Raw genomic sequence first — 21,433 nt, forward strand, 5'->3', positions numbered from 1 at the left:
TTTGTTTTGTTTTTACATTTTTATATAGTCAATGTCAGGTGATTATAAGAATAATAACTGTTTATTGAGAAAAATTTGAAAGCATAGAAAAATTTAAATATAATTCTGCCATTCAAAGGTAACTACTGTTAATATTTTAGTATATGTCCTTAAATAGTGAGCTCATGCTTCCTAAATTATTTTTCTACTTTGTCCACATACAGGGAGAGCATTAATAAGTAAATAAATACTTACATATACACATACACATATAGAGATAGATAGGCATAAATAGATAAATATACAGATAGAAAAATTTACATTGTCATTTATTCAGCATAGGCCAATCACAAAGCTAGTTGAGCTTGATAGATCGCTTATACATACACACATATATATATATATATATACACACACATACTTACATACATAATTTCCCTCACAGCAAACAAGCAAAGAATACTTTTTCTCCTCTATTTTAAGGGTAAACTTGGCTCCAGAGAGCCAAAAGAGTAAATTTGCAAAAATATGGCTTGTAAGTAGAGAAAGAGTGTTCGAATCTAATTCTCTCTGTTTTCAAGGCCCATTCCATTACATTACCGTATGATATTGCATTAGTAATTTACCATGTTAATAAAAAATCACATTAGCATAATTTGAGTATCTTTTTTCTCCTTATTTTCTTAAATGTTCTTGGACATGTATGCTCATTTTAATTTTTGATTTTATAAAGAATTCTTTGCATATACCTTTGTCTCTCTTTAGAAGTATTTCCTTGAAGAGCTACTCAGTAGTGGAATTATTGAGTCAAAGGATATACGTATTTTTAAATTGTTTTCTAGAACCATCACACACTTCCCTCCCCAGTGGCAGTGTATGAGAACATCTGTGGCCCTGCACCCTGACCAGCTTGACTTTTTGGTTGAAACAATCTTAAAGACATGACAGGGCAAATCAGCCCAGGGCGCGAAATATGTCAGCATCCTAAAAGAGTTAGTTTGACATTTATTCTTCTCTTGTAATTGACACATGGAGCTTAGTTATTGACAATCAAAACTTGGAAGATTCTTCATTCTTCAGTTATTTCTTCTTTGTCCTAGAGAAGAATAAACAATTTAAAAGGATTCAGAAAACTGTGAGAATGGAAAAGAGCTCAAATAAACCTTTCTCTGAAATGTCAGAAGTAAATAATAAAAGCCAGCAATGTATGTGGCAAGGAAGGGTAGACAAAGGAAAAAAATGTAAACTATCCGAGTGACTAATTAAAATACAGATGTAAAAATTATGACTTGAGAAAGCCCCAATTTATGGATGATACAGATTGTGGTCAGTGGTGGAGAAGAAGGGAAGAGTTCAGAGATGTTAACATATGAATTTTCTGAGCATCCAGATGTGTTTTTGATTTAATACTCTCTCATTTCATTAATCCTGACAATAGTCCTGTGGGAAAAGATGACATAAAAAAAATCCAGAAAAGGAAACTGAGGATCATAGAGGCTCAATGACTTTTTCAGAGCCACATAGCAGGATTAGACTTCCCGGGATGTCTGTCTCTAAGACCACAATCTGTCTATTATACCCTCTTTAAGCTGTTGCATTTATGCCAACGAATTAAGTGTTAACTGGCAAGCTAGAGTCTGTTGGGGGAATCTTTTTGAAAGAAGAGAGTGGGAGAGTTTGAGGCAGAGAAACCAAGTATGATGTTTCTGAGGTAAGGAAGAGTGTCAATAGCCTAAATAAGGGAGTAGGAGTAGAAATGAAAAGGAGGAACAAATTCAGGAGAGATTACAAAGAAAGACTTGAGGAACTTGGGTAAAAGTGAAGAGCTCTGTGAGCTCAGGCAAGTTACATAACCTCTTGAAGCCTTACCTCTTGTTTCTTTTCTCAACTGGGAGCCATTGTCAATGTCTGGAGACATTTTTTTTTATTGTCATAAGTTGGTTGTTAAGGGCATCTAGTGGGTAGATATCCTAAAATGCTAAATATCCTCTGATGCACAGGACAGGCCCTACAACCAAGAATTATCTGACCCGTAATGTCGGTAGTGCTGAGTTTGAGAAAACTCCTGTAAACTTTCTATAAAGTAGAGATAATTGTCCTTACCTCATAGAGTTGTTGTGAGGTTTCAATGAGATAACACAGGTAAAAAACAAGACTGAACATGTTGTAAACAATAAATATTTAAGAAAAATAAGGTGATCAATTGAGTGGAGAAAGAGAGCAAAGGACACAATTTGAGTAACTCCTTGACAATAAGGAAAAGCAGAGGAAGAAGTGTGTGTGACACAAGCTGAGAAGCAGCATAGAGGAAGAGGATCAAGAAAGCGAAACCTTAGGGAAAGAATAGAGTAGTTCAGTGCATCACCATAAGTTTCTCCTTCATGGCTACAACTGGAGAAGATGGCCTGCAGGGCTGTGGATCTCAGATAGGTCACTGAGGATGGGTCCTGGGAAGAGACCACTGGGATTAACAGCTAATGGATTAGTGATAACTCTGAAGGAAACGTTGTAATAAGAGTGAAAGAAAAATGAGAATGGAATGCCAGGTGGCAATAGTTGAAAATTAAATGAAAAATGAAGATGAGAGAAAGGAAATGCAGTTTATTCAAACTGACTATTTAGTCACAAAGGAGAGTTTTGTATTTTAGGATTGGAAAGACTATCTTGTTTACAGAGTGAAAGAAAGGAAAGGTCTAAAGGGAGATGATGAAACAGTAAGTGTTGTAACTGATGGAGCGAGAGTCTAGAGGAGAGAGATGACTGAGTTTGTGATCAGGAGTAATGAAGAGGGGATTTGCTTTAGAAAAAAGTTGGGTACTTCCTCTAGGAGAGAAATTCAATGATAATATCACTATACTTTAGGTCCAGAGAAAGATATGGAAACCAAGGATTTAACTTTTTATGAACCTCTCAAAAATTACAAATTAAAATGTTCTTAAATAGCCAAGATACACAGGAAGATGTATCTTCTAAATTGTCATTAATATTTCTTCATGAAACTTCCTGTTATAAACTGAATTCTATCCCCTAAATCCTTATGTCGATGCCCTAACCCCCAGTGTGAGTGTATTTGGAGATAGGGCCTTTACAAGGTAATCAAGGTTAAATGAGGTCATAAAGGTGGGCCCTCATCCAAAAGGATTCGTGTCCTTATAATAAGAGGAAGAGACGTCAGGAGAATGCGCACACAGAGGAAAGACCATGTGAGGACACAGTGAGAAGGGGCATCTGTAAGTCAAGAAGAAAAGCTTCACTAGAAACCAACCGTGCTGGCACCTTCATCTGGGACTCCCAGCCTCCAGAATGGAGAGAAAATAAATTTCTGTTGTTTAAGCCACCCAGTCTGTAATATTTTGTTATGGCAGCCCCAGCAGACTAATACACTTCCTATTGGAACTTCTATAGATAGACGGCAATAGAAAAAGTAAGGTGATCTGTTAAAACAAAAAGTGTTTTTCTTAAAGAATTGGATTGACCATGAAGGCAGGAGTTGCGAAAGAGCAGATATTTGATACCAAGTCCTAGCTCCAGCTATTAACCAGCTGGCTTCAGCTTTCCACACTGGCAGATAAAAATGGTGTGAGTAATGTTTGGGATTATGAGTGTTAGAGTCGAGTTGCCTCCATTCAGATCCCAATGTTGACATTTACTAGCCATGTGACCTTGGGTAAATTACTTAATTGTCTCAGCTTCAGTTGCTCTATTGGTAAAACAGGGAAAATTCATGAAAAAATAGTTTGCACAATCCCTAGCACGTGCTAGTTATTATTTTCATGTTTTGCTTGATATTTTTGTTATTACTAGAGTCTATAAGCATTAACCTGTGACATTAAAGGATGCATTTATCTCTTAGCTTCTAATGAGTTTTTCTTGTTACATCTTTATTTTCCTTTCCAGTCATGTAATGAAAGCAGAAATAAAAAGTCCAGTGACATTGATTTTTGTAAAAACCTTAAGCTAGGGACTAACCTTGTCTTTGTTTCAAAGAGTTTCAAGGCATAAATAACATAAATATACTAAAAAGATATTTTGAGATAGATTTATTGTGCCATCTTAGTATTTCATTTTCAATTTACTTTAAAAAAAATCAAGGACTTTCATAGTATTTTATGTTTCCATGCCATTTTTCATAGTCAAAGTCCTCTAAAGGCAAGTTTTAAATAGCTACAAAACAGTATTGTTTTAACTGATATCTGATATAATCGATGCTTCTACATAAACTGAAATATATCAGCTATGGACTTTTAGTGTTTTTAATAAATGTGGCTTATTTATTTTTAGACAATTTTGATAAGAATTTTTGTCAGTTGTATGAATTTATAAATTGAGTAATTTCTAAGTAGATAAGCTTGAAAAATATTTAATAGATTAAATATCCACTGTTGCCATAGACTCTGCTTTGAAAAGAGAAAAATCTGGAAAAACAATTGAACATTAATTTGTGTATTCTTATTAAGAAAATGGATATCAAAATGGCCTTAGAATTGAGAATCTACTGCATTATAAGAAAAGTTAAATAATTTAGTATTGATATTTTATTTCCATTAGGGGAAATAGATTCTTTTAATAAAATTAACTGGCGATACATGTATATATGAAGCATCATCATCGGCTTTTATGTCAAAACAGTGGTATTTTGGCCCATAAAATGAATGACGAAAAGAATAATGCATAATGTCTACTTTTGTTAATATGTATTTGATATAGTCAGGTAAAGAGAGTTTCTCAGAATAATTGGTCAGCCACAGAAATCTGTTCACTACATGGACTGTCTGATTTAAGTATAGTTGGGGGTTTTTTCTTAAGGAAAATGAAACTTACAAATTTGGCGTAGTGTTAGGGCAATTTATACTTAGAAGCATATTTTCCTCTATAACCTAAAAGGCTAAGCTATCATATGAGATTTTATTCTAATTTTTCCCGCTTTTAATTGGAAATTAAAGTTGTGCTACATTTTCGAATCTTTTCTTTCACTTTAATTGCAGTTGGGATTCATGGATATAAATGTCATTATAGTCCAAAATAATTACCCTCATTTAATGTCCTATATATAATTCAGTGGTAAATTGTTAAGTGTTTTAAACCACTTCATCCATATTTATATTAGTGTATGTCTTCATTAGGACCCAAAACTTAGATCAGGAGTTCATTTTAACTAAACTCTTGTCCTAGAAGTTCATCCTTCATATAGATGGATGCTCAAAGATGCACACTGGACTTTCAACTCACTTACCTTGAACATTAAATAAAACTTTGTTTCAAAAAACTTAAAGGTTTGCCTGTCTTCTGCTGGTCACACACATGAATGAATGAATGAGTAAGCAAATAGACGAGTCCATCCATATATTCATGAATTTCATTTCAAATTTCTATTATACACCAAGCAATATGCTATTTCCTATAATTATTGATGAATAAGATAGATTAGGCCCCTGATCTCATGAGACGTAATTCTAGTGTGGGAAAGATACAGATATGTAAACAAAGTAGTTTTTAGCAATTGATAAGTGCTGGGATGAAAATAAAATCAGAGTGAAAACAGTAGAGTTTGGGCTACTTTGCATTGGTTAGTCAGAGACTTATCTGAAGAGAACACACTTGAGCTGAGACCTGAATGGCATGAAGAAAAAGCCATGCAAAGATCTAGAAAAAAAATGTTCTAGGCAGAGGACAGAGACCCTGAGGTAGATGCAAGCTTTATGTATTCTAAGTTCAGAGGGAACATAGTAGGATAAGTCAGTCACAGGGGTCAGAGAGGAGTGACGTGATCTGATTTAGATTTTTAAAAGATTACCCTGCCTACTGTGTAAGGACAAGAGGGGAAGTATGGGAAAAGACAATTATAGTAATTCCTGAGAGACAATGGTGGCTGTAAGCAAAGGGGACTAGAAAAAACAGAATTCATTTCAGATTATCCAAGGTAGAATTACAGGATTTAGTGTTGGTTTATATATGGGTGTGGCAGGATGAGCGGAAGAGAATGATCTAGAACAGGGATCTGCAAACTTTTTCTGTAAAGGATGTGATAGTAAATATTTTCAGCTTTACAGACCATACTGTCTCTGTTACAGCTAGTCAAGTTTGCTGTTTCATGTAAAAGCAGCCATAGACAATATATAAAACAATGAGTGTGGCTGTGTTGCAATAAAACTTTATTTATGAAAGCAAGTAATGGGCCAAATTTGGCCTATCGGCAGAAGTTTGCTGACCCCTGACCTAGAATAACTCCTTAAACAAATAAGAAAGGTTTTCTCTTCTGGAAATCCTTATCATGCAGATGCTAACAGATCTGTGAGACCCCAGCTCTCCTACATTAGTGCCACCATCCAAGATCTGATGGATAAAGTAGGGACCCTGGGCCTGTTGAAGAGATTTCCTTATCCAGGGAAGCCCTTCCCCTACTCCCATTTCCCAGGCCTCTTCCCGCATTGGCTGGAGTAAACCAACAGGTGCCCAGATTGTGTGCTTGTTTTGATGTTCTTTACTACCCATGTATAGTAGAGTTCTTAGCCAAATACAGGGTGATGGATTTGGCATATTTAGAGATTTTTGTGTTATGCTGCCACGTATTCTATTATTTATGTAACTGTGCTTTTTAGAAATATTTTATATTACATTATCACTGTATTAGTATATTAATATTTATTATTTGTAGCTATAAATTCTTTAATATGGTATTTATTCTTTTAACTTCCCTTTGAAAATATATACAGAATTTAATGTATTTCTCTACTTCAAAAATACATTAAATGTGAGGTGATTAAATTCCAGGACTAGGGATACTTTTAGGTGTTATAGATATTGATGAAATAACTACTTCATTAATTTCTTCAGCAAGCATTTGTTGAGTGTATTCTGCGCACATGTCAAAAAAGCTGGACATCAAAGAGCTCACTGTCTGGTGAAGGTGACTGACCGAAAACCACCAATTCTAGAACTGTGTGAAAGTGCTTTGAAAAGGCAACCACAAAGCATCAGCGGGACTCAGAAAGGGGCATGTAAGTGAGGGTGGGACAGAAGTGAGTGGCCTAGGACAGCACTTCTCCAAGGATCTGTGCTCAGGGGCAGTTTTGTTTCATCTTAATTTCTAATCTATCATAAACAGATGCTTTTATAAAGTACAATACAAATGGATTACTAGAAAAATAAAACAAAAAAGCCATAAAAATAAATACCCACTTTTAAAAAATATTAGATTGAGCAGACATAAAATTGTATTTCAATAAAAATGTCAGAACAAACATAACACTGGATAAAAGGAAAAGAATTACAGAAATTGATCATGTTGTCCTTGAAAGTGTGTATAAGCAGTAAGAAAGAGAATGGCTATGATACTTATTTTGCAGTCATAGGGAAACCAAAATTTATGAGTGAAATAGCAATTCTCTGTCCTAAATGCAATAGGTACACTTTCAAAGAACAGTGTGTATGTCAAATATTTATTCTTAATGTGCCTGTTTCTTGCTTGTTAACTCTTCGATCTAGGTTGGATTGATGGAAACACCACTTGTAGGGAATAATGTGTATCTAAACTGTTTTATTTTTTGTTTAATACACTGAGTAGAGACACTAGTCTCAAAGAAGTTTCTTGTTGGAAATGGAAGAAATGATTTTTAAAAGAATTTCAACACAGTCAGGATATTCATTTTTATTTTTTACCCGAAATGGAACAAGCGATGGCCCATTTACATTAATCCTTAATTAATAGCCAGTTCTATCAATTGATCCTGTAAAGCTACGGTTAAATTTAAATTATCTTTCAATAGAACAAATGGATTCTGGATTTTGTACATTTTGGGTTACGATTAGCAAACTAATCTTAAAATTTCACACAATTAACATTATCCTCCTGTGTATGATTTGTATGCAGTTTGTACCAAATGTTTCTCACCTTATGAGTTTGACAATAACTAAACAAGTCTATACTCTGTTCAAAAATACAAGACCACTGATCCTGCCCTTGGATGTCTCATCAATGTCAAATTGCTATAATAGCTTCTAAATTTCTCTACATATTTCTTCACAAACCAGTAACAGTCTAACAATCATACTTTGAGTAGCACTAGTCTACCAAAGACTTCAGAATTCAATCATGCTTAAGTAAGGGTGAAGTATATATAAGAATCTTTTCTTTATTCAATTGAGGTAACTTTGGTTTATAATGTTATATAAATTTCAGGTGTGCATCATTATATGTTGACTTCTGTATAGACTACATCAAGTTCACCACCAGAATTCTAATTGCCATCTGTCACTGTACACGTGTGCCCCTTGACCCCTTTGCCCTCCCCTACCCCTTATATATGAATCTTGTATATAACTACTTAAGATAGAATATTTACAAATTCAAAGTGGTTTAGGGGAAATTCTCAAAACACTTTTTTAAAACACAGTTTTCTCTTATTACATTCTTTATTAAGAATAAACGTTATATTAAGATATAACATATTCTTAGCAGTTAAAGATTAAAAGTCAAAAAGAATGAAAAATAAAACTTTCAGCCAGAAACTATTGCCAATGCTTCAACATAAAACTATTAGATAAACAAATATACAAATAAGATTGAGAAATTTAGTCAGTCTATACGGGATATTTCTACATAATCAAGCATGTCCTACATTGTATTTTTTTTCCCTTCATTTAACCACTAAGTTGGTTGTTGTATAAGCACAAACATAGCCTAAAGGAAAATAAGAACTACAACAATACAATTCCAACTTTGAAATAACATTGAAAAATGTTTAGAAGAATATGTGCCAAAATATTAATGTTTGGCTCTGGGCTGTGGAATTATAAGTAATCTTTTATTCCTTAGAGTTTTTTACTGCCTTCCAGAATTTCAACATATTACCATTGGGATCAGAGAAAAACAGTCTTAAAATTCAAAACCAGGCCATATCATTTGACTAATATAATAAGCCTAGTCAACTCGATAAGGCTCTGCCCTGGAGAAGACTAATTATGTAGACACATTAGACATGACAACTTGGTTAATAATATGTGAATTTTTGTTCCTCAAAAATTAGAGTAAGTGAAATGGGAGGGTTCCTGAAATCAATTCTTAACTTTTGATTTCTTTGGTCATTAGGCCAATTTGGATCATTATGTTCAAAGTTTGATTCTTTTAAGGCATATAATTAGAATCAGGAAATGATTTAAATTAAATGTGTGTTATTTGTAATCAATTTTCCCTAATGAATAATCCCCATGATAGGTATGGGATTATTGTTACAAAGGAAAGACAGAGACAAACAAACGTCTAACAGTCTGGTGTGTGTAATTTCTCTTGCAAATATAAACATATGTGCAGAATAAAAAAATACAGATAAGAAAACCATTTGCTCATAAAAGTGTCACTGCTTTCTCTGAAATTATTATCATATATAGTTTTGAGTAGATGACATTCTTTTTATAGACACTAGAGCCTTTCTGCTGATAAGCATTCAATCACTGCTCACCTCCTACCTTGTATTATAATTGTTTGTTTCTTATCTCTGATATAAAGCTGTTAATTCCTTAAGGGTGTATCTTAGTCTGTTTGCATAATCCACAGTAGATTGTGTCATTCCTTATATATAGTAGGCATTGCATAAATGCATATACATGTCTGAATAGATGGATGGATAAATGGATGGAGGGATAATTGGAAGGATATGGACGTTGGTTGTTTTTATTGTCTTTGGGTCTCATTTTCCCTCTAAAGAAACATACATTCATATGGTACTTGATAAAATAAACCACTAATAATAATGACTGTGCTAGTTATAAATGAAACAATCAAAAAATAAGAAGGAAGAGCCTTTACCTGAAGCCACAAAGTGAATTAACAGATTTTCTCGATAAAAGTACCAAAATAATGAAGTCTAAAATCTTAGATAAGTAACGTGTCCTAACTAATTTGAGAGACTAACTTTCTACTTTCTTTTAACAAATATATTTTTAAAGGATTTAGCCAAGAATCAGGTTCAGAAAGTCTAATGGGCTATAATCATATACACCTGTCAAATTAAGAGAGCTTTGTCAAGAGTTCAGATAATGCTTGAGAAACATTTTGCTTAGCACTATTGGAGTATTTGCAATACTTTCTGGTTTAAGATTATTACTTTTGACTCATTTTGACTTATAATCTTTAACTGTTAAGAATAGATTACCATCTTATTTAAGGATGTAATCAAGAAAAGAAACCATAAATCAGTTTTGAGATTTTCGCCCACTCTATTATTTTAAATTTTTTTTCTTCCTTTTCTCTGCAAAGCCCCAGTACATAGTTGTGTATCATAGTTGTAGGTCATCTCTCATTCTATTTTGAGTTTGAAAAGATTCTGTTTTAAACATTTTTACACAAGATTCCTAAACAGCATAATGGAATAGAGAATAGGAGATCACAAAGACTAAATTGACTAATATAAATTATTGAATATATACATGATTTATGAATATAAAAAGTGTTTTGTAAGCTGTAAAGTGAAATATAAATGCTGTTATTTTTTGGCAGCATGATAATGCTGATCTCTGATATTTGGACTGGCTTTCTAATAATATAATAGCCCTTTTCTCTCTAGATGAAATCTCATCATATCACAACCAAAGAACGAAATTATACACTTTTTAGGCATACCACTGAGTAATCAGCTCCCTTCAGAAGGATGTTTTGGCTTAATAATGAAAACATCTTAATAACTGAAATTATTACCCACTGAGTTACTGTCACTATAATGTTCTAAACAGACAAATTTCCTAGAATGAGAAACACAGCCTTTTAACTGATATTTCTTAAGGAAAATAAACATCATTCTTGATATAAAAGGGTCATCAGTTCCCCTCTCTCCTTCTTTCCTGTTTTCCTTCCTCCCTTCCTCCCTTCTTCCATCCATCCTTCTCTCCTTTCTTCATCACTTCTTCCTCCCTCTTTCTTTTCCACCCCTCCCTTGCAAGTATGTTTAAACTACCAGCATTAAACATAAAAGGAATTTTCCATTTGTTCTCTTTCTACCTCTGTGTACTCAAAAAATAGCATTTTAACCACCTCCTTAAAAAAGGCTGTCAAAACTTGTTAAAATTGCATTTCATATCCCAAGAAAAGTAACAGGAAAGTGCCTCATACTTAGTGTGTGTGCAATAAATTTCGCTGTTAAAATGCCCTAAAGTACAGTCTTCTTTCTTTTTTTTTTTCCGAGGAAGATTCACCCTGAGCTAACATCTGTGCCAATCTTCCTCTATTTTGTATGTGGGTTACCACCACCACATGGTCCCTGGTGAGTGGTGTTGGTCCATACCCGGGAATAGAACTTGGGCCGCTAAAGCAAAGCACGCTGAACTTAACGACTAGGCCATGGGGCTGGCCCCAAATTCTTTTGCTCATTAAAGTCTCCTTCACTTATTCTTAAATTATGTCTAAAGTGTGTGAAATTGGCTATTTTATTTTACAGTGCTAAGATGTAACTCACACATGAATTGTGAGTTTGTTTTAAAAGGACGTTTAATGAATTTCCTCTAGTCTCCTATATTTGTTATAACTGCCAAATAATATTTTATGACTTCTACTCATTCAGTTGTTAAAGTTTTCAAAACATTTCGTTATAATTCCTTTCTGAAGAGAACAACAAAAACAATCTTCTCCTTTGGTAGTCAAGAAATATCATAGAACCTGAGTAAATACTTAAAAAGACACCTGATGCCTATAGTAATACTTTGCGAAATGTCTGTTTGATGAGGGTCCACACAGAGGGCAGGTGCTCCCACAGAGGACCTGTGAGTGGGAGAAATGGAACACTAATTAGTTCGTACTTTCTCCAGGAGTGGTAAATTCTGTAATGCCATAAATTATGCTTATCAGGATGTCTTAAATTATTGATTGATCAGTGCAGAGATACACAGACAGAGACAGTCATTTGGAACTTGTTAATAATGCTTGAGAAGCTGACACTTTCTTAACTTCTAGTTAAATATAATGGTTGACTTTTTGTTTGAGGAGACTTAGAATATTAGCAGGATGCATTTGCTTCATGTTTTGAAAAATGTTATTTGGCCAGGATTGCTTTCCAAATAAAGATTGTTTACAAAGGACATATGGTTCCAATTCCAAAGCCAAGATTATAGTTCTGGATATTTTTATTTTGAAAAGAAATTCCATATGTTTAATCTATAATCAAGAGTATGAGTATAAATGTTTTTATACATAGTTGCCCCCTCTTTCATCTGTGTATGTATGTGTGTGAGTGTGTTGGTGTCTGTGTGTGTCAAGATGAGTACATAGATATTCTATGATGTGTGTTCATGTAAAGACCTATTATTTGCCTGAGAAGATATTGCTTATGGAGTTTTTAGAGATAAAAGTGTACATTTATGCTCTAATATTAAGTTAAAAATTGTAGCTTCTTTGCAATTACAACTCTATAAACAACAACAATAAAGCTATGCAGGGGCCGGCCCTGTGGCTGAGTGGTTAAGTTCTCACACTCAGCTTCCTGGCGGCCCAGGGTTTCTCTGGTTTGGATCCTGGGCGCGGACATGGCACCACTTGTTGGGCTACGTTGAGGCGGCATTCCCACATGCCACAACTAGAAGGACCCACAACTGAAATATACAACTATGTACTGGGGGGATTTGGGGAGATAAAGCAGAAAAAAAAGAAGATTGGCAACAGTTGTCAGCTCAGGTGCCAATCTTCAAAAAAAGAAAAAAGAAAAAAAGCTAACGCAGAAAAAAATAAAAAGAAATACATAAAAATGTTCCCATTAATTATTTGCAGTTAGAGAAGTATGAGTGATTTCTTAATTTCTTCTCTCAGTTTTTAAAATATTTTCCATAATAAAAATTGACTGCATTTTAAATGAAAAGGGTTTTCCTCAATTAGAAGGAATTTCTTTCAAAAATAATTTTTTAGCATAGCAAGATAGGGGCTTTTTATAAGCCCATATCATTTCCTTTATTTTCTCATCTAGTAGTAAACAAAATGAATAACTGTTGGATCATTAGCACCACATAGAAAAATTCATACTTTAAATCAAAGACACTTAAGAAAACTTATATGGAAAAGTCATATTTCAAATACTTCTTTTGTTCATTCTTTCTAAATGTGATACTTGTCATTGAGTATGACTAATATTTAACAAAAATGGATATAATGTGTTTTATTCCAATCAGGCTCAACTTACTTTTAAACTCATTGCTGTGATTGAATGGCATGTACTTTTAAAACTCTGTATAACTTCACCAGATGTAGGCTTTTTCAATTGTATACTTTGCTAATAGAAATTTCAAACTATATTTTCAAAAAGTGATCTGCCTAGTTTTAACCAAACCTAGTGGGATGAACAGATTTTCTTAAATTAAAAAGTCATCGTCATTATCAAATTTGTCATCAGTGCACTCTCTAATTCTTTAATAATATACTATCCCGCCTAAGACATCTTTAGCTCAAATAGATACTAGGAGGAAGACAGGATTTTTTTTTAATAAGTTGAGTTCTCAAAATTACTGTGAGTTTTAAATGTGTAAGAACACAATCTCAATATATCCAAATGCATTTGGAAAGCCAAATTGTATTGGTTGTTGCTCTCTGGTTTTACCACATAATAGTCTTTGGTTCCTATCTGTCAATGCCTTTTCACAACGTTTTGGATTTGGTTGTATTAAAAATGTCTAAGTATTGTAACGTACAGGAGGGGGTGTTAGTAGAATATATATGATAATCCTGTACGTGCTGCAAAATTGCAGTCATCTTGGACGAGTAACTTAAAATCCCTGTACTTAAATTTCATATTATCTATAAAAACAGAAAATCAACCAGATAGTGTCAATTTTTTCATAATGAAAGAAAGTATTTTACTTTACAATGTAAACACATCTACCCTGAGGATGTTTTTCTAAAAGTAGACTTTCTCTAAGCAATGACCAAGACACTCCATGGAAAGGTGGAAAAGTTACCATATAAAGAACAATGGCAAAAATCATATCTGAACATTATTCTCAACCATGGGAATTATATTTATCATTTATTTTATCATTAATTATATACTGATGAAAATTTTATAAGGACTGCTGCCTATTGCTCATTCATTCAGCCTACATTCATTTGATGTTCGTTAATATAACTCATTACGGAAAACTTTCCACTAGATTATGATTCTTGATTCCTTGGCCTTCTGTCTAGTCATTTTCTTTTGGTCTCTTTTTGTATTAGAAATAGTGTATTTAGCCCAGCATTCTAGTTACCCTGTCCCCCGATGAGATCTTTACTGAAGGGCTTGGGATAATAGTTGCTCCGTTCCCCTTCAACCAGCCCAGAAGCAGAGCATCAAGTTCTTCTGTATAGGTTTAGGGAAAAAAAAAGCGTATGTTAAAGTGATTAAGCAACCTTTAAATTTAAATTAGCAAACATCCTGTATGTTTCAGGACCTGACGATGCATATTTTGTTGTTTAATATTCACAACACACAAAGCCATTCACATGTGTTCAGATTCAAGACGTTTAAAATTAAAATGTAATTTCTTACAGCATTTTAAAATTCTCCATCCACATATAGGATATTGCTAGAGATTCATTACTTATCTTCAAGGCATAGTGTTTGGATAGGAGCCTCAGTGTATGTTTTAAGAGTATGAAGAAGGATGATCGCCTCCTTTCTTGTCAGTCTTCACACTTACTGGCTTTATGACTTTAGGTCAGTTTCTTAACTCATGCCTTAGTACCCTCATCTATAAAATGGAGATAATACTAACTCATAGGATCACTGTAAGAGTATTTGTCATTACATGCACAGTATTTGTTACTACATGTAAAGCACATAGAACAATGCCTGGCATATAAGCGCTATGTAGGTGAGGGCTCTGATTATTATGTGAGCACTCAGACTTCTGAATGCAGACTTTCCTTTTGTTCCTTCATTCAGTCTAGTTCAGCGGTTGCCAAAAGTGTAGTGCACAAAAGAGTTACTGTATCTGATTGCATTCAGTAATTTTCAAGTATGATTCTCTTCTTTTTAATATTTTTTTTTAAAGATTGGCACCTGAGCTAACAACTGTTGCCAATCTTCTTTTTTTTTCCTGCTTTTTTCTCCCCCAATCCCCCCAGTACATACTTGTATGTTTTAGTTGTGGGTCCTGCTAGTTGTGGCATGTGGAACACCACCTCAATATGGCCTAATGAGCGGTGCCATGTCAACGCCCAGGATCCGAACCCTGGGCTGCCAAAGTGGAGCACGCAGACTTAACCACTTGGCCATGGGGCTGGCCCCCTCAAGTATGATTCTTATGTGTGTTTGTGTGTGTATTCATTTTGTCCTGATTCTATAACATCTTATATTATAGATATATAATAGATCAGACTTCACTGTATAAAGTAAATCTGAACACAGTTCTAGGTACATAATAAAATATTGAGGATATTGGGTTTAAACAGTTACATTATTCTTCTTTGTTCACGCTAAAGTCAATGTCTTCATTACCCCAAAATAAGTTGAATTTTCTATAATTTTCTCCTTTCATTTTTCTATCTTTGGCGTATTTATTTTGCCTTTGAAGATTAGTTTATTATTTTGTTAAGTGGAGACAATGGTGCCTGTCTTTTACAGTTTGTTCGAGCATTGGAATTAATATATGTTCATGATAATTAAAAGAACAGTGCAGGGGCCAGCTGGTGTCGTAGTGGTTGGTTTCTTGCTCTTTGCTTTGGCAACCCAGGGTTTGTGAGTTCCAATCCTGGGTGTGGACCCACACACTGCTCATCAAGCCGTGCTTTGGGGGTGTCCCACATACAAAATGGAGGAGGATTGGCACAGATGTTAGCTTAGGGCTACTCTTCCTCAAGCAAAAAGAGGAAGAGTGGCAACAGGTGTTAGCTCAGGGCCAATCTTCCTCACCAAAAAAAAAAAAAGACCAGTGCATACAGTAGGCATTCCATAATTAGTAGATCTTGTTGTTATTTCACCATTATAACTGACTCATTAACTTTGTGATATATGTCATTTTGTGTGTCACAGACTTTATTCCACCCAATTCTTTTGCCAGATATGGTTCTAGGTGTTGGGAACTATAGAGGTGAACAAGATTGAAGAGATCCCTCCTCTGAGAGTTTATATCATTGTCTGAAATATTTCTTAATGATGTAACTAGATTAAGTATCTAATTCATTTACATTTAGATTCTTTTAGATTGTTTCAATATATCATTGACTGGGTTGCCATTGTTACAACTTTGTAGAAGATTTATCCTAATCACCATGTTTTCCTCTGGCAGCTCTTTTAAGCATTTGATCGGAGGACTGGATGATGTTTCTAATAAGGCATATGAGGATGCAGAAGCTAAAGCAAAGTAAGTGACATTTTTTCTTTGGCCTTAATCTTGATTTTTAAAAAGTTGATTTTGAATAGAAATAAGATCAAATGTTTTGTTGGACTTAAAGTCGAACACTCTGACAGGAAGAAACTAATTAAGAGGAAAAAGAAACAAATTATTCAAGGTAATTACTACATAGTATGCTTACTTAGTAAGTACGTATCTTAAACATGAAACCTTAATTTTGTGAAGAAGATCATCTCAACAAGGGAAAATGGTTAGTTTAAAATCCAATATACACAATTGAATGTAATACGTTATTTCTCTCACTAAAAATATTTTCTCAATGAATGGTAGTTGTGTTCAATAGTGTTTGTGAAATTGTACGAAAAATAATAAGGCTAGAAATATTTCCTGTGTGAATACATTGTTGCCTTACACTGAACTTCGTTGACACTAAATTGTCAGAATGATATGAGACAGTACATATCCCATTAATCATCAGTTTTGTACAACAAAATACAATTTTATCTACAAGAATAATTTACTTCAAAACAAAGGTTTAATTTTTTTGAAAAAGATTCGAAGTAATCTGAGATTGGCTTTTTCTGCAAACATTTTAGATTACTTTATGAAAACCTAATCTCTATAATCCTCCTTTCTTCTCCCTAAGGCAGTAACTTAAGTAAATGGATATCAAATCTAGTATTTGATATCATAGAGGATACCAAAAGGATTAAATTGACAAAATTTATTGGTAAATAGATAATTCAGGGCCAGAATTTGATTGGTTGGTTTTGTAGTAACCTAAAAGTTAAAAGAAAGAAATCATTTATTTTGCCTTGAGAATCTATAAAGATTAAAAATTTGGCCTAGAACTGAAGAACTAAGGGCTACAATTTACGTTGACCTAATAACATCCCATTTTTCTCCAAGTTGAGTAAATATATTCACAACGTCTTCTTTACACAGTATGCTTTTGTTCCCTCTGCTCTTTGGAGGGACAGACTTACATCCTGAGGTCAGATGCCAGCAGTGCCTCTGCCAAGATTTGCTCAGGAAATTACACTGGCCTGTTTTAACCCCAAATTCCACATCATCATCAATATTGCCTGTACTGTGGGTGATATTAATTTTTATGATTTTCTCCAATAGGTTAAAATATGCATTAGTGCTAAATTAGACTTTAGTTTCTGGTATTAGCACTAATCCAACTGAGATGATAGAGGGCGGCATTTAAGGTACTTTATTAGTTTTAAAAGTTATAAAACTCCATTTGTTATTATTGGACTTTATTCCTAGAAGAGCATTTAGTTGCTATGTAAAAACTAGTATTTATACTTTATGTTAGCATATTCTTCTTAAATATATATATTAAATTAAAATTACCATGGGTCATTTTATACATGTGTATCATATTATACACATTTATATGTATATATATATATATATATATATATATATATATATATATATATAACTGGTGGTAATCTTAAAAATTCATCTAAAATCTACTTGAGCAACTATCCAAATATTCTTAGAGTTGCTAGAAAAAGTAAAAGGTCTTTTAAACTAATGTATTCTATGATCTATTTCTGTTACCCTGTTAATCTTTAGACCGATTCTCTAATGAAAGTTTTGCATAACTCTTATTTACGCTACCCAAAGTCAATGCCTGTCACAGGCTTAAAATTGATCAGTGATGGGAAAGTGACTGTGAATTAATCATCTCCTTCTCAGTGTACTATTGGCTTTATAATGATAACTGTGTGTGTCTTGTGAGTTCGTGCCATTCATGGGTTCACTTTCATGTGCTTCAACTAAAGGTAGAAAGGAAAACAAATACACTGAAGGTCAGATTCAGACAGTTAGGAGATTGATGTGGCAACATTTCTTCCTATTAGAAAATAATTGGTCAATATGAAAACTATGACCCTGAATGAGGGCCAGAAACCTCGTGTACTGCTCCTGGCTTTGTTATTCCCAGCCAAGTGATCTTGGTCATGACTCAACACCTGTTTCTCAATCTCATTATCTTACTTTTAAAATGGTATTTTTGAGACTTAATTGTTGGCAGTATATAAAAAGACTTTGAAAATTATAAAGGGCTGTACAAGTGGATGATATTGTTTGTAGAAGTAATCATTGGAAATGTACCCCAATGCATTTGATGTATGGTAGGATTTACAGATGATTATTGTGTATCTATTGTGTAAAACTAATCTTACCTGGGCAAAAAGTCTCTAATTTTATGTATGCAAAATACTCCTATTTTAGTACTATATCGTGAAATTAAACCTAGCCTGGAAAAAGTCCATGAATATCATTTTTATAAAAATGGTAACATTTTGTTAAAAGAAAGTTCAATTATGATTAAAGAATGAAGACAGGCGATGAAATGACTGCCTACTTCTAAGCAATTCAAATTATTTCAACCATAAATTTGATAGATTGTAAATTTGCCATTATATTTATACTTGAATATAAGTCAATTGGGACAGGTTAGTTTGAATTTTTCTGTTCAATTAATACTGAATCCAAATGAATGCATAGCCCACATTCCTTAACATTGATTATTATTTAGAAAATGAAAATGGCTTGAGGAAAAAATGTCCAAAACCATTGATCCGAATTTTAGAGAGATTGATAAAATAACCTTTATTCCTCAAAATATCCAACTAAATAAATAGATAAATGGTGGGGGAGGTGTTCTGCCTTTTACAGGGTTAGCATTTTTAAGGTTTCTAGTAAATAATTAATATTCGAAGACTTCTGAAGTTGAAAGCTTCTTTTTAATTAGATGTCTTATCACTCAGAGATGGCAAACTGTGAATTATTCCCCAGGGAGAACTTCTTAGTTGAACTAACAAGTTTAAGCATTTATTTATGTTGGCACTGTTGTCTCTCTCTCTATTGGATTTCTTCCCCTTAAGTAGGATTTCTTGCCCTTCACTTTGTATTTAAGAAACTTAGGAGGTGTGCCAGCATTGAAGGAATAGGAACAGGTTGTAATTGGTCTAAATTCCCTGGGTAATTCTGCTAATGCCTTTAAATTTCTATATAAATTGCAAAATCTATACCATTTAGAGTTGAGGTGTTGATTTGGCTCCACTGTGTAAACTTTATTTTTTTAAGGTCCCCTTGATTTTGCAAAATCCACTGACAATAAGATTAATATTTCTTAAAACCCAACTAAAATGATCATATTATTTATCCATGTGAAATTATTATTGGTATTGTCGCATTGACTATGCCTATTTGGATAAAAAGAGAAAAAAGTAGGACTGACTGTAAAAATTCAGTTGAGATGTTTAGAGAGTTTGTGAGCAACTCATCAGCTGTTAGCATAATCCAGTTCAATGGCAGAATGATTCCACCAAATGTACAGACCATCCCTTTCAGGAAAAACTATAGCAAGTATTTGGCATGGGTGGCTGGTCCAGAAACATTGGCTTGAGAGAAATACCCCAATGAAATAGTTCCCCAGACTCCTCTCCTGCAGGCTATGTGCTCTCGGCCTGTCTCATGAGATGTAGTTCCTACAACGAAAATTATTCTTGGCAGAAACTTTACCTGTATGGCATGTTTAAGCTTCTCTTGATTGCTGCTGATTATCCACTGAGGGCTTCTCTTTTTGAAATCTGAAGTTGTAATTCCAAAGACATTAGAAGAGATAACATCAGATCAAAGTTAAGGATCATTAAACCTTATTTAGAGAAGAAAGTAGTATGTGTGATGAAAGGTACACATTATTTTCCCTTGAGAATATGTATTCATTCATTTAATAAACAGAAATTTACTCGTGATGAGTCAGGCCTTGTGCTTTACAATGTGCATACCACATATTTTCTGATACTATGGATCTTGCAGATTAGTGGGGAGACGTGTAACTCAATGATTATTTTCACTTTTCAGTTCTAAGAATAAGTGATGATACTTATTGTGATATATCACTGTTTAGGTAGAGAGCCCCATCTCCATATTTATACCTTGTCTTGTAAAAAACATAACCATCCAGAAGTATGAAATAGAAAAAGTAAATGTTTTACTTCATTGTAAGTATTTCTGATATATGAATACAGATTATTTCTTAAATAAAATATTTTCAAGTTATACTATCATTGATGTCTTAATTGCTGAATACTGTATGCAGCAGTTACAGACAAAACAGCTTTTTCTGAATAAAAAGTCTCTGTACTGCACCTTAGCTTGTTAATTATAATACTTGATCATAAAAATCTTTAATATAAAAGTTTCATTCTAATAACATGATTTACATATACCACAGCTATATTCCCAGATTATGGTCATACAGAGGGAAAAACAAAACAGCAAATTAAACATTCGGTGTTTTATTTACAGTGATGTCTATTTTTATTAAGATGTATATTTTCACTTTAATAGAATATAGTAAGATAGATAAAAGAAAAAAATCACAATCTAAACTAATCAAGCACAACTGCTATGATTTATCTGCGTTTTATAATTATACTTACAGTGCATTTACAACTTTATATCTTGCTTTTTTCTTCCACTTAGCATCCATTATATTATAAACATTTATAATACTATTATATACATTTCATAAACATCATTTTAATGGTAGCCTGATAAAACCATGAATGGACACCTAGTATTTTAGACTGATTTAAGTTGTACCCTTGTTGATTCAATTCGTTGTGCTTTTGAAGATAAGATCTCAATCACTTCTTTAAGAAAAAATGACAACAGGTGCCAGACCTGGTGCCCTGGTGATTAGTTCAGCACATTCCTCTTCGGCAGCCTGCATTCATTTCCTGGGTGCAGACCTATACTGCTCTGTTGGTGTCATGCTGTGCTGGTGACTCAGATACTAAAAACTAGAGGAAGATTGGCATGGATGTTAGCTTAGGGCAAGTCTTCCTCAGAAAAAAAAAGACAACAAAACTCAGCACCAAACAAGAAAAAACATCTTCAAATTGGTCCCATCTAACAGCAATTTCTGAACTATTTTATGTCGCGATACTCATAGAAAATGGGTACTGCATATTGTACCAATTGTCTCAGCTGCTCTAGGCTCCATACTTCTGTTGTGAAGGCTGAAGGGATCCATATCTAAGCCCTCCAGGTGGGAAGCTCTGACAGCAATATGAAAAATACAGATTTGTAAATGCATTTATTGATGATGTAAGTTGAA

At 33.7% G+C, this 21,433-nt stretch overlaps 1 protein-coding gene across 5 annotated transcripts in view; it reads left to right on the forward strand.

Moving 5' to 3' along the window:
• PRKG1 (protein kinase cGMP-dependent 1) overlaps positions 1 to 21,433 on the forward strand; it is a 1,115,575-nt gene that overhangs the window by 987,145 nt on the left and 106,997 nt on the right. For all 5 annotated transcript variants that reach the window (XM_070562421.1, XM_070562430.1, XM_070562440.1 and 2 more), the window contains one exon: positions 16,219 to 16,293. In XM_070562421.1, coding sequence (XP_070418522.1) covers positions 16,219 to 16,293 — 75 coding nt within the window. The remainder of the gene's footprint in view (positions 1 to 16,218; positions 16,294 to 21,433) is intronic.

This window comes from Equus przewalskii, chromosome 1 (genome assembly GCF_037783145.1).
Source record: "Equus przewalskii isolate Varuska chromosome 1, EquPr2, whole genome shotgun sequence".
NCBI classification, from domain to species: domain Eukaryota; kingdom Metazoa; phylum Chordata; class Mammalia; order Perissodactyla; family Equidae; genus Equus; species Equus przewalskii.